Source organism: Carettochelys insculpta, chromosome 3 (assembly GCF_033958435.1).
Source record: "Carettochelys insculpta isolate YL-2023 chromosome 3, ASM3395843v1, whole genome shotgun sequence".
NCBI lineage: Eukaryota > Metazoa > Chordata > Testudines > Carettochelyidae > Carettochelys > Carettochelys insculpta.
The window spans coordinates 143,138,957-143,152,400 of NC_134139.1; the positions used below are offsets into that span (position 1 = coordinate 143,138,957).

The window sequence follows — 13,444 nt, forward strand, 5'->3', positions numbered from 1 at the left end:
TGCGGATGCACTATGGACCCCTGGGCTTGCGTGAGCAGATCCGGCGCCACTGGAAGGGGCATCGGTGGACGGTCCGACATGCGCAGGAGTAGGGGGAACCATTGCTGTCGATCCCACGTTGGGACTATCAGAATCATTCGGGCCCCTTCCCTCCTGGCTTTCTGCAAGACTTTGTGGATCAGCACTGTGGGAGGAAAAGCGTAGAGCAGGGGGCCCATCCACGAGATCGCGAATGCGTCCCCCAGGGACCCCCGTCCCAGTCCTGCCCTGGAGCAGAATCGTGGGCACTTCTTGTTGTGTTGAGTGGCAAACAGGTCTATCTGGGGAAAACCCCATGCGTGAAAAATCGGTTGTAGCAGATCGGGACGGATCTGCCACTCGTGCATGAGTGCAAAACGCCTGCTCAGCTAGTCTACCTTCACACTGTGAGCGCCTGGTAAGTATGAGGCTTTCAAAATTATATTGTTGGCGATGCACCAGTTCCATAACCGGACTGCTTCCGCACGTAAGGCACGGGACCGAGCTCCTCCTTGCCGATTTATATAAAACATGGTGGAGGTATTGTCTGTACTGATCCCGACAACTTTGCCTTGTATATGGTCTCGAAAGTGTCTGCAGGCGTTGAACACTGCTCTGAGCTCCAGTATATTAATGTGCAGTGACTGCTCCGTGGAGGACCACAGCCCTTGAGTCACCTCTTCGCCCACGTGTGCTCCCCACCCTATGAGGGAGGCATCTGTAGTAAGAAAAACCGATATTTGTGGTTGGTGGAAGGGTACCCCTGTTAGCAAGTTTTTGGGGTTTACCCACCATTGCAGGGATTTGCGCACCTCTGCTGTGGGCAACACCACCCTGTGAACAGTGTGTGCTGCCGGTTTGTATACGCTTGCCAGCCAGTGCTGCATGCTGCGCATGTGTAACCTGGCATTCTGTACTACGAACGTCGCCGCTGACATGTGGCCCAGCAGCTGTAAGCACGTAAGGACAGGCACCGTAGGGCTGAAGGTGATGACCTGCACAAGGGAGCCAATGGCCCGAAAGCGTGTCTCTGGTAGATACACTCTCGCTGTAATAGAATTTATGCGTGCCCCTATGAACTCTATGTCCTGTGTGGGGTCTATCTTTGATTTTGCCAGATTGATAACCAGGCCGAGTGAAGAGAACCTGCCTGCTGTGACGCGTATCATGCGTAGTACCTCCTCCTTCAAGGCCCCTTTGAGTAGGCAGTCGTCCAGATATGGGAATATAAATACCCCCTGTCTGTGCAGGTAGGCTGACACCACTGCCAAGGTCTTGGTGAAGACTCTGGGGGCCGAGGAGAGGCCAAACGGTCGGACCTTGTATTGAAAATGTTCTTTGCCTACCATGAACCGGAGGAATCGCCGGTGAGCCAGATGGATAGCTATGTGAAAATACGCATCTTGTAAGTTGAGGGCTGCGAACCAATCTCCATCGTCCAGTGCCGTGAGGATGGAGGCGATTGTGATCATCCGAAAGCGTTGCTTGCGCAGGTACCGGTTGAGGCCTCGAAGATCTAAGATGGGCCTCCAGCCTCCTGTCTTTTTCTCCGTGAGGAAGTACCTCGAGTAGAACCCTTTTCTTTGCAGTTGCTCCTCCACTCTTTTTCCACTGCCCCTATGAGCATGAGATGGTCTACCTCCTGCTTGAGCCTCGCTACGTGGGAGGCCTCCTGGAGGTGGGGCCTGGGTGGAGGTCGTGGCGGTGGGAGCGACTGGAAGGGGATGGCGTACCCCATGGCTATGATCTCCAGCACCCATTTGTCTGTGGTGATCCTTTGCCACTGGTCGTAGAATGGTCGGCAGCGGTGGTGGAATAGTCGCTTTGGATGACCTTGTGCGATGGTAGTGATGGCACAGCCCTGGATCTGTGTGTCAAACTTGTGGCCTTTGGCCCTGCCCCGAGGACGCACGGCTCTGTTGGGAACGTCGCCTGGGACTTCTGTGCTGCTGGTGCTGTTGATGTCGCCCTTGCTCGTAACCCCTGTGGTACTGGGGACGCTGTTGCTGGTAGTGGTACCGTCTTTGTTGAGGGTAGTACTTCTTCCTTCTGTGTGGAGGGGTGTAAATCCCCAGGGTCCTAAGTGTGGCTCTTGAATCTTTACTGGAATGAAGGACCGAGTCAGTTGATTCAGCAAACAGCTTCTGCGAGTCGAAGGGAAGATTGATTATCTTTGCCTGCAGATCCCTCGGTATACCCGAAGTCTGGAGCCAGGACTCCCTTCGCATCACCCCTGCCATAGCTGTGGAGCGTGCTGCTGTGTCCGCAACATCCAGGGCGATCTGAACTCCCGTCCTCGAGGCTGCGTAGCCTTCTTGCACGATGGCCTTGAGCACCGGTTTCTTGTCCTCTGGAAGCGAGTCCATGAGGGAGGTTAACCTAGCGTAGCTGTCGAAATTATGGTTCGCTAAATGCGCTGTGTAATTTACCATTCGCAACAGTAGAGTGGAGAAGGAGTAGACCTTTTTGCCGAACAGCTCTAGCTTCTTGGCATCTTTGTCTGTTCCCCCTGTCTTGAATTGAGATGTCTTTGATCTTTGTTGCGACGACTCCACCACCAAGGAGTTTGGTTGTGGGTGGCTGAACAGGAACTCCATGCCCTTGGCCGGCACGAAGTATTTCTTATCCGCTCTCTTGTGGACAGGCGGAATAGTAGCGGGGGTCTGCCATATCATAGTGGCGGACTCCAAGATCGCTTCATCAAGCGGTATTGCTATTTTGGAGGAGGCCGGAGGTCTCAGATTTTTGAGGAGCTTATGGTGTTTCTCTTGCACCTCTGCTGTCTGGATGCCTTGCGTGAAGGCCACCCTCTTAAACAGCTCTTGAAACTGTTTGAGATCGTCCGGAGGATGGACGTCCCCCGGGGCCGTAGCCTCGTCTGGGGAGGAGAGTGAGGAACCACTAGGGTACGCCTTCCGGTTCCTGTTGGTGATGGTACATCCTCTCGCTGGAAGCTTGCAAGGGAAAATCTCGGGGTTCCATAACCAGTTCCCCCTGAGATACTTGAGTCTCTGTCCCCGTTCACGATTGCCCTCGGGGATACGGGACCGTCTGTGGGGATCTTTCCCTGGTAGATTGCCAGTGGTGTCCAAGGCCCACGTGATAGGGGCGACCATGGCAGTATAGGCACTGTTCTTGGGAAGGTGACCTAGACCACTCCCTTGGTGCATACCCTCTGCGTCTGGGGGAGCGAGATCATCAAGAGATCTGGGACACTGGAGAGAGCGATTTGTGATAGTATTCCAGCGGCTCAAACCCCAGGAAGGGTGAAGGTGGTCCCAGCCAGGGCGAGGCTGGTTGTAAAAATGGAGACGGGGGCTCCGGGTAGGCTAGGGGGGAACCCTGCCTTCTGGTTGGAGTCTGCAGCATAAGCGGAGGGCTGAGAGAAAGCAACTCTGCAGCCCTGTCTGGAGAGGGGCTGCGGTGCCTTGTTTTGTGTGCAGCCTTCCCCCTCCCTTGAGGAGGTAACTCCGCCTCCTGACGTGTAAGGGATCTCAGCCCTGTCCGCGCTGTTCTTGGCACGCTCATGGGCGGTGCCGCACGGGCGGTGTTCTCCGGTGCCTGCAGGCTGCATGCCTGCGCGCTCTGCACCGCTGGTTCCCCGGGGGTCGGTGCCGCTGCTTGCGGTGCCGCCGGTACCGGCGCTTGTTTAGCCGCCGCCCTGCCTGCGGTGCGGGGCGGCTGTTTGATTATCGGAGGCTGAGCCGCCTCCACGTGGCTCTCCGTGCTGCCGACGATCAGCTGTTGCTGCGGCTGGGGGCTGCGTACTCCTCCCGTCCCGCCTGCTGTTGCTGCCGGCAGGGATCAGGCTGAGGAGGCTTTCCTCCGTTTTTGCGCTGATGGGGTGAGGGAGGCAGCTTTCCTTTTATGGGCCCCGGAGGGTCCCTCCTGCTGCGGCCGCTCCGGCACGTCTGGCTGGAGGGCCTTGTCGAAGAGCAGCATTTTAAGCCGCATCTCCCTGTCCTTCCTTGCTCTGGCTGTTAATTTTGCACAGAAGGAGCATTTCTGCGTGACGTGGGACTCCCCCAGGCACCTTATGCAGAGACTGTGCCCATCAGACGCTGGCATTGCCTCTCGGCAGGACTCACATTTCTTGAATCCTGAAGAGGACGTTGTTGGTGAGTCTTTCAGTTGTTAATGGGTACTTAGCACCTTCTCTGTGCTGTTTTTCCCCCTCTCCGATGGCCAGCCACGGCAGGACGGCTAATGGCCCTAGGCTCCTGGCCTCCGGTGCTCCGCTTGTTACTAGAACTGGACTGAATGCCGTCCTGCTTGTTGTTTTTTTGTTTTTTTTTTTTGAAAATAACAACTGGCTAACTTAACAGTAGCCTAAGAACTTGAAAACCTTAAAGAAAAAACAGTTAAAACCATTGAATACGCTAACTTGGCCGTAGCCTAGTCGGATTCCGTCTGCAGCCAACGGCGGTTAAGAGGAACTGGCGGGGACCGGATCGCGCACGTGGCCAGGAGCGCGCAAGGGAGTGGCGCGCACCGGCGCATGCGCGGTCCAGCGGAAACTGCTTGGAAGATCCGATCTGCGGCGCCGGGCGAGCCCGACACCTAATGTGGAGCACCCACGGGGACACTCGAAGAAGAAGCATCAATGATCAAATTCTGCTAGTATAGTTACCAGTGCCAGCGTGGCTGCAGCACTGTTAGCACTACTGACGGGGAGAAGTTGAAAATTGTCTCTGTGCAGATGCAGTCTACATGTCTAGGGCAAGGGATAGTAAGGCTGTAAGCTATTTCAGAATTTTAAATGATCCAATCTTCTCTGTTAGTGGAACTCTCTTTTAATAAAGCCTGGAATACCAACACAGATGAGCTCTCTTGAAAGGATAGTTGTTGTTCTTAAATTCCAGTATTCTATTGGTGTTTGCTCAATTAATTTTTTACTTCTGGCCCTGTACTGTGCACCATCAAGCACTGAAATAGAGATGTTAATTGTTTCTCATTTTATACCTAATTGATTCTGAAACATGATGTGCTTAACCCTTCTGCATGTTATTGGTGCCAGTGAAACTACTGACATGAACTAGAATTAAATGTGTGCATAAGTACTGGCAACAGGAGGGGTATAGTCCTGAACCCAGAAAAATTGTCACTTTGTAGTTGATATAGTGCATGATAGCAAAACATGTAAAAGTACAGGCAGCTAACAGTATAAAAAGCAGCATTAAACAAGTTCACATACCATTATTGTTGCGTTCATCAATGGGTGACCGAATCCCACCACCATTCAGGATACACATTGAAACATGATTCCATGAATTTTCATCTCTGTATCTGAGGTTATTGTAAATCTGTAACATTCGCATAAAATATTTTAACCATTTTAAAATCTTTGCTTTATCTAGATCCAGGAATTTTTACAGATTACAAAATCGGAGTTTATGGGAGATCTTTCCAGTGGCAGGGCATATTTCTCCAGAGCAGTTAGGGAGAAAACATACCAAAATAAATAGTGTATTTACAGTTATCTTTAAGAACAAACTTTTAAGAATTACTCACTCAGTTTTTTTTATTTATTAATTTTACAAACAAATCTAAAAATAAGACACCTCACCACCTTTTTTCTCCTGTTATCTCTGGAATTTTTTTGAAAAAAAAGCATGTGACATTATCGGAGGCAAAACGTTAAACTGCATCTTCTGAAGTCAAAACTAAATGAGTGAAGAGATGATTTGTAGACTGTCTGTCGTAAAAGGAAAAGTAAAGGGTGATAGGTTCCTGCAGAAAACATTTAATAGAGCAAATAACTTGCATAGAGCTGAAAAATTCAGAAGTGCGAGAGACTTCAAATATAGGTGTCCAGAAAATTTAAATATATACAAATCAGTCAGTCTAATGATGCGTGCAAAATTATTAAGGGATCTGACAGAGCACCTTATTACAAGCATATAGTAATTGAAACAGTCTTGAAAATCCTGGGAAGGTGGAGAACTAGAAGCCTGGAGGAAAGCAAATGGAGTATAGATTTCTCCCAAATGCAATCCATACAGTTGCTGTTCAGAGGATCAAAGCAGACCCTGACTTACATCATAATGGCTGCATGAGCTCCTCTTTTGTTTACTACTAATAAAATAATGAAAAACACAAAATTCAAGAGAATCAAAATATTGCTATAGAATAATGAGGCCTGGCTTAAGAATAAAGGCAAAAACTACTATCTTTTTCAAGTAAATTTCAAAAAGCGTCTGAAGGGGAGGGAAAGCAGCAAACACCCTGTGCTGGAATTTTGCCTGAGCATTTGATGGTGTTGAAAAAGCTCACTAAGTCAAATCTCTTTGGAGAAGAAGAACAGCAATGTGAATTAAAAATGAATTAGTAGGCTTAATTCTTCAGCATATTTTCAGCATAAAAACTTACTTATGAATCAAAAATTGGTGCTCTCTGAATACTGGGCACCATGGTACTAATACAGTCCAAGCAAATTTGTTTAAAAATTCAAATGACCATTCCTAAAGAGTTTGCAATATTCACTCAACTCTGTGCAACAAGTCCCAGGGATAGAGTAACAGTTTCTGATCCATTAGTTTTCTTTTGAGATCAGTCCTAGCTCCATGTAAGGGTTAAATCCTGAAAGTTGCACACCAGTAAGTTATTAAAAGCTATTCACTGATTTTAATAGGAACTGTTGGAGTTTAGACCCTTTCACGATCAAGTCCAAAAGGAAGAGCTAAACATATGTCTCACCTATCCAGAAACTCTTAAGTCTTTTATGGCAAAACACTTCCAAAAGAAGTAACTCCTGACAAAGAATTATATGAACTCTGCTAAGGATCTCAATTTTACCAGTCTTTAACGTGGAAGGCACACAAAACCCTAAGATAAATAGAATTTTCTCGAGTCCAGGAAAATTAAAGTGTCTCAAAGCCCTCATATTATTTCAAATTAAATTACTGGCTGTGCTTTCTTACCATGGCATCACATATCAAATTTCCCAAGTTGCATTCTTGGAAACGGCATGCTTGATTTGTACCATTTAGGTAAACCAGAGTTTTTCCTATCTCACTGACAGAAAAATTATTTAGCTGCAACCTCCATTTGTCAACTTCTTTTTTCAAATCAGTATCTAGAATAGAAGCATAAAACAAGTTTGAAAAGTGGTTAGTACCCTTTTGTAATTCATGTTCTTCACAATGTGTTGCTTTTGTCCATTCCATGCTATGTGTGCGTGTGCTGTGTGCACGCTTGCCAGAGATTTTTCTCTCAGTGGTTTCCATTGGGCTGGCTCTAGCATCCTCTGGAGTTGTTAATGTATGAACAGCTAAAAAGAACTACCCCCCCCCGCCCCGCGCTTTTTAGTTCCTTCTTGTGATAAGTACAGAAGTGGGGACAGAGGGCAGGTCCTGGAATGGACATAATGCTACACATCACAAAGAACAGTTACAAAAGTTTAGTAACCCTTTTTTCTTTTGCCAGTGCTTGCTCATGTCTAGTCCATGCCAGTTATCTCCAGGACTATGGCTTGTGAGTCGGGCTCTGAGTTCATAGACATGGTGACTGCAATACTGCTCTGCCGAAAGGGGCACATCACCTACTGGGCGATAGTGTATTGGGAAGCAAAGGTGTAAATAGATGATCAGTGACTGAGGGACAGCCATGTTAGCCTGTATTCTATCAAAACAAAAAAGCAGTCATGTAGCACTTTAAAGACTAACAAAATAATTTATTAGGTGATAAGCGTCACCTAATAAGTTAATAAATTATTTTGTTAGTCTTTAAAGTGCTATATGACTGCTTTTTTGTTTTGATAGAATACAGGCTAACAGGTGTTGTGGCTAAGAGCCTGTGAGAGGAATGGCAGCAACGGAGATTTAGGTTGGACATTAGGAAAATCTTCCTAATTGTCAGGGTGGTTAAGCACTGGAATAAATTGCCTGGGGAGGTTGTGGAATCTATCACTGGATATTTTTAAGAGCAGGCTAGACAAACATCTGTCAGGGATCATCTGGCTGGTGCTTGGTCCTGCCGTTACTACAAGGGACTTGAGGTTCTTTCCAGTTCTACAGTTCTATGATTTGATGAATGCTACCAACAAACTCTGGGCTCTTGTAAAACAAAACAGCCAGGAAGCCTGGAGGTAGAACTTTTGCCCCCTCATAGCAAGCTCTAATATAGGAGGTTATCCATATGACATTCTTTGGCATGATATCAAAACCCTCCCTTCTTTCTGCAATTGCTAAAAACAAAAAGGTGCAGTAGACTTGTGACAGAAATGAGACATGGTCTATACTAGACCTTACAGTCAACTGCAGATATACATTTCTAGCTAAAGCAATTACATAGCTAGAATCAACATATCTGCAGTAAACTATAATGCCTGTCCTCACTGAGGGAGGTCGTTTCTCTGTTGACCTCCCTTACTCCTTGTGAGAGCAGGAGTACAGGGGGTTGACTGCGGAGCCCAGAGAGATTGATTTTGTGGATCTTTACCAGATGCGTGAAATCAAACTCTGGGAGTTCAACCCTCAACGGGTCAATCTCCCATTAGGTGCAGACATATCTTTAGTTCTCTCAATATATATCTTAAAAAAGAGGGCTTGTCTCACGTCTCACATGTATGAAAAGCAATGTTCCTCTGTGGTCTTGAAGTTTTGGGAAGAAGACATGAAGTGGAATTGTGACACCACTTTTGGTAGGAGGGCTACATGGTGGCACAGTTGGGATGTCCCTGAAGAGCAGTGTTGAAGCAGGGGGGAGGGTCTGACATCACAACTTTGAGTCATAGACCTTTCTAGCTGAGGGAAGTGCCAACAAGAAGGCAACCTTCCATGAGAACAGAGTAGTACCAACCATGTTGCTCACAGCTCACGGGGTGGCCCTGTGCACCTCAACAAATTCAGCTTTAGGTCCTCTAAGGGACAGGCTCAAACTTCAGGGTAGCATGTTTCCAACTCCATGAGCAACAAAGCTATCATCTTGTAGGAGAATACCAATCTGCCGTTCACTGAAAGAGGAAGAGAGGGCTGCCAGATGAACCTTAAAAGACTGAAGAGCCATACACTGATGCTTTAGGTGTAACATACAGTCTATGATTGACTGAAGTGAAGATCAGGATGTAGAGGGATTCAGTGTGCCTCAAGATGAACGGCATGTTTCATGTAGGGGTCCCAGAGCTGGAGGGCCTCCTAGCATGGTGCTGAAGATCTGACTCCTCCCTGCTTGCTGATAGAAGACTGATGAAGTGGTGTCCATCAGGACCTCCACCTCCCTGCCTGAGATCTGGGGAAGGAATACCTGACATGCCAGGCATACCACCCTGAGCTCCCTGACATCCCAGAGGCCTTTAATCCATGGACTGCTGAGGTGGGCTCCCTCCACCTAGGGTAACAGATGATTAAGGGGTAGAAAAGAGTACCCCTGTCATTACTGATCCTGGGTCTCTTCACCACATCAACAAAGGAATGACCAGAGGTGGAACTGTAGGTGCTAAGTCCAGGTGATGTTTCCCTGGCAGCTAACTAAAACTAGCCACATCTAGAAGATCTGAGACATATCCTGGCATACTATACCACATAGGTATGTGTTGCCAAGTGTCCCAATAGTTTGAGGCAGACCCAAGTGGTTGTTACTGGGTGGGCCATGCCCTTGGAGATCAGCTCTAACATAGCTCAGAAACTGGCCACCGATAGGTAGGGCTTAGCCTGAGTCAAGCTGAGCACTGCCAGGATGAATTCTGTTCTGTGAACCAGAACCAGAGTTTACTTTTGACTCATTTAGCAATAGACTCACGGCCCGGAAGATAGCCCATGATGAACTGATACAGTGCTGGACCTGAGCCTGCAAGGGATCCCTGATCAGCCAATGGTCAAAATACCAGTCAACTTGCATCTCTTGACATGTCTGCAAAAAGCAGCTACCACTGACATGCACGCCACGAAGATCTGTGGTGCTGCCTACAGGCCAAAGGAAAGCATGATATTGGTAGTGGCATGGACCTGGTATTGAGACTGGCATACTGATCTTGCATGTACCTTCAGAAGACTTGCCTAGCCCTGCTTGGGTTATGATGTGAACCCAGCTGAGAGGCAGAGATAGAAGGCAGGGTTGATATCACTTAACCCTTCCCTTTTCTTTTGTAGAGCTGCTAGCGATGCCATGAAACTCAAAAGCTGCTAGGGCCTAAAGTGCTTCCTGGATGCAGGAGGTGAATAAAGGCCCAAGGAACAAAGGGGTGGTGCTCGAGGCCATCTGTTCAGGGAGCAGGTAGTACCTCAGAGGGGAGACTGCTGCACTTCACAAGGGAGGATAATGAATGAAGTTACGAACAACACCTCATGGTGACTACTGATGCCCTTCTCCTCACTGCTGAGTCAGCTGACTCTTCTAGAGCCTCTTGGAGGGAGGGCCTGGCCCTGGCCTTGCCCTTCTCTATGCTGGCTGTGAGCTCCTCCTGCGGGGAACCCTCAAATTTGGGCAGTGAGTCCCACAGGTTTAAAAAAACACCTCCCTAACAGAGCCTGCAGATTGTAGATACATAACTGCAAGCTGCCCGTCCAACAGACCATCCACACAGGCCCACGTACCTTCAGGAATACTGCTATTTAAGAGGATAGGGTTTCCAGATGTTCTAATTACATTTCCTTGATCATCAAATGTTACGTTTAAATAACCAAGATATTTTCCAAAAGCATAGGCTTGCACAACTGGCACCTGCTTTCCATCATCTGACTTGACCAGGAATGGATAGTCACCAGCTGGCTGTTCACTGGATGGTTGGGGGCCTGAAACAAAATAACATAAGTATTTTACCTTCAGAAAATTATCAGTAAGGGTTTTGAAACAGATTTTCTTCCTTAAAAGTTACATGGGGTATTTATTAAGTAATAAGGAAATAAAACAAGGCTTTTCAGTTCTTGAGTGAAAGGATATATTTTCTCAAAGATATGAAAAAGGTGACTTTATATTAACCTCTTTGCTCAAAGATCTTGAGCTCATTACAAACTGAGAATGAAAACTTGTAAAAACAAATGATTTTTTCCATCATAGATAAATCAGATTTTTGTGTACTGATTTATTGATAACTTGGCATTCTGGTGACATTTTTGTGGAACCACAAAGCTCCAAAAGCAGAAATCTAAGGAGATAACTTGTACAAGCTAAGTTACTATGTTACCACATTATTCCTTGATGAGGACTTTGTACTTTTGAAAGAAAAAGACAGAGTACTTCACAGGTCACAGAATATTCATCCATAAAGGAGAAGAGGCTTAGCCAAGCTCCAGGCACACTTGTCAGTTTAAGGCTTAGATTCTGTTTAATTAAAAATATGTTTACAGAGGATAAATATTAGAAACTGTAACTTAAAAAAAATCAGAACCCCTTTTAAACAAACTTTTTATCCCTATGCTCTACCAAAAATCCCCCACCGTTAAATCCATTTCAGTTCCTGATTCCAGTTGCATGCAGGTGGTGGGAAAACTGGCAGTTGTATTGTTCCTTCCCCATTCCCCGCCAGTCAGTCATCTTCTGCCAGCAATGAATGCTACTTTATGAGTGTTGGCAGGGCAAACTCAGTTCCTGGAACAGTTCCCAGATGAAGCTGTAATGCTGCTCGAAGTATCAAGTGCATGTTTATGGACATATGCACTTCCAGAATCAAAGCAAAATCTTTCACGCTACCAAAGTAAATATTTTTTTCTGAACAGACACATCTGCATGGATTTGGTGTAGAGGGCTCTGAGAAGTCATTTTAGGACATCTGCTTTTTTTCCATTTTAACAGAAAAAGTGAGGTTTTTCCAAAGGATAACCCATCTAGATATCCTGGAAAGGGACATGCATTTGTTTCATGTCCAAGTCAGGGGAATGTCCTGCCTTCACATGTGAACAAGACCAATGGAAGTATAGTAAAATTCCTTTAATCAGGCCTCTGATGGTCCAGCATCCCCCAAAATATGCATACCTCAAAATTTGCATAAGATGGGGGGGGGGGGGGCTTGGGTGGTGGGTTGGGGCTGTAGGAGGCGGATGGGGGGGCGTTAAGCCTGAGGTGGGTTAGGGCTGCAGGGGGGGGGGGCGGAGCCGGGGAAGGGTGGAGTTGAGCCAGGGAGTGTGGGGGAAGGGGAAGCTGGAGACACGCAGGGGTGAAGAAACTGCAGGAGTGTGGGGGGGTGAAGAAGCTGAGTAGCCCAGGAGTGGTGAAGAAGCTGGGGATGTGCAGGAGTGGTGAGCCACAACAAGCAGGTTTGGACCAGGACATGGGAGTTATGGTGATGTCCAACAGTCCGGAAAATTTGGTAACCCAGCACCTGTCCCATGCCAGATTAAAGGAATTTTACTGTAGATGTAGAAGTTGCTGCATTCAAAGTTATTCATTTGGTGCTTCAGGGGTTCCTATACAGGATATGATATCTGGGTCTCAGTGTCTAGACTGAAATGCAGCACTCAGTGTAGCTTGCCCATTACACCAACTTAACTCCAGTTCTGCAAGACGCATAACACTTAAGGCAATACAGTTAGACTGATGATGTAGTAATGTGAACACTGCATTGTTTATGTTGACTGTTGCTGCTTCCAAGAAGACATCCGTCAATGCCCCACACTTCCAGTTAAAAACTATACAAGTACTTCTAGCAAAGACTCACATTGCTGACACAAGAAGCCCAGTATGGACATGCAAAAGCAATGTAATAACTCTGGTGGTTGCACATCAACATAACTTAGGTCAACTTAACTTTGTAGTGTAGACTTACCATTAGAAAAATGTTTAGCAAATAAGAGAGCAGACACTACACTCAGAGGAAAGTCTAGTTAATAAAATAGAGGCCTAATTCCAGAGAGAGAGAGCTGGTCAGAGGCTTAAAATATTCTGATGTGCTGTGGTTGCATTGTGGCGTGTATTTCGGGATACACTTGTAGCCCACCATAGAAACCCCACGCGCAAAATAGCAGGGCTCTTTTGAATGCAGTATTTCATTCCTGCTAAACTTTGTAGTGAGAGGGTAGCAGGAAGTTCAAAATAGGTACTTATGTCAAACTTTGGTGCCTTTTGGACAGCATCAAGCTCAAACTAAGTTACCTCAAAATAAGTTATGCAGTTTGTGCAATGTACATTGTGTAAGTTATTTCAAGATATGGGTACAGTGTAGCCCTAGCCTAACTTTAGGTAAAGAGTTGAGTAGGTCTCTGTTAAGGCCTAGTCTTACATTTTTTACATGCCTTTCACTCTTGATGAAGTCAGGAGAAGGAAAGACATGTACTCACAGGTAGCCAGTGTTTCCCAAACTTTTGAAAGCTAAACACTGCCCCCTCAGGAAAATAAAATAAAATTAGACACATGGCCAGTGTAACTGCACCATGTGGTGGGAAAGGCCTACATATCTTTATTCACTCATTTTCCATAGCCTTTGCCAGTCCCCTATCCCCACTTTGGAAAATGCTTGTAAGTCTTTATTATACAGTATTTCTTTTCCTTCCCT

The 13,444-nt window shown here is 46.7% G+C and overlaps 1 protein-coding gene across 2 annotated transcripts in view; it reads right to left on the bottom strand.

The window, feature by feature from the left end:
- The window catches only part of NT5E (5'-nucleotidase ecto), a 69,352-nt gene that overhangs the window by 36,331 nt on the left and 19,577 nt on the right, over nt 1-13,444 (bottom strand). For both annotated transcript variants that reach the window (XM_074990950.1, XM_074990949.1), the window contains exons 4-6: nt 10,551-10,748; nt 6,939-7,093; nt 5,213-5,321 (exon numbers count right to left, since the gene is read on the bottom strand). In XM_074990950.1, coding sequence (XP_074847051.1) covers nt 5,213-5,321; nt 6,939-7,093; nt 10,551-10,748 — 462 coding nt within the window. The remainder of the gene's footprint in view (nt 1-5,212; nt 5,322-6,938; nt 7,094-10,550; nt 10,749-13,444) is intronic.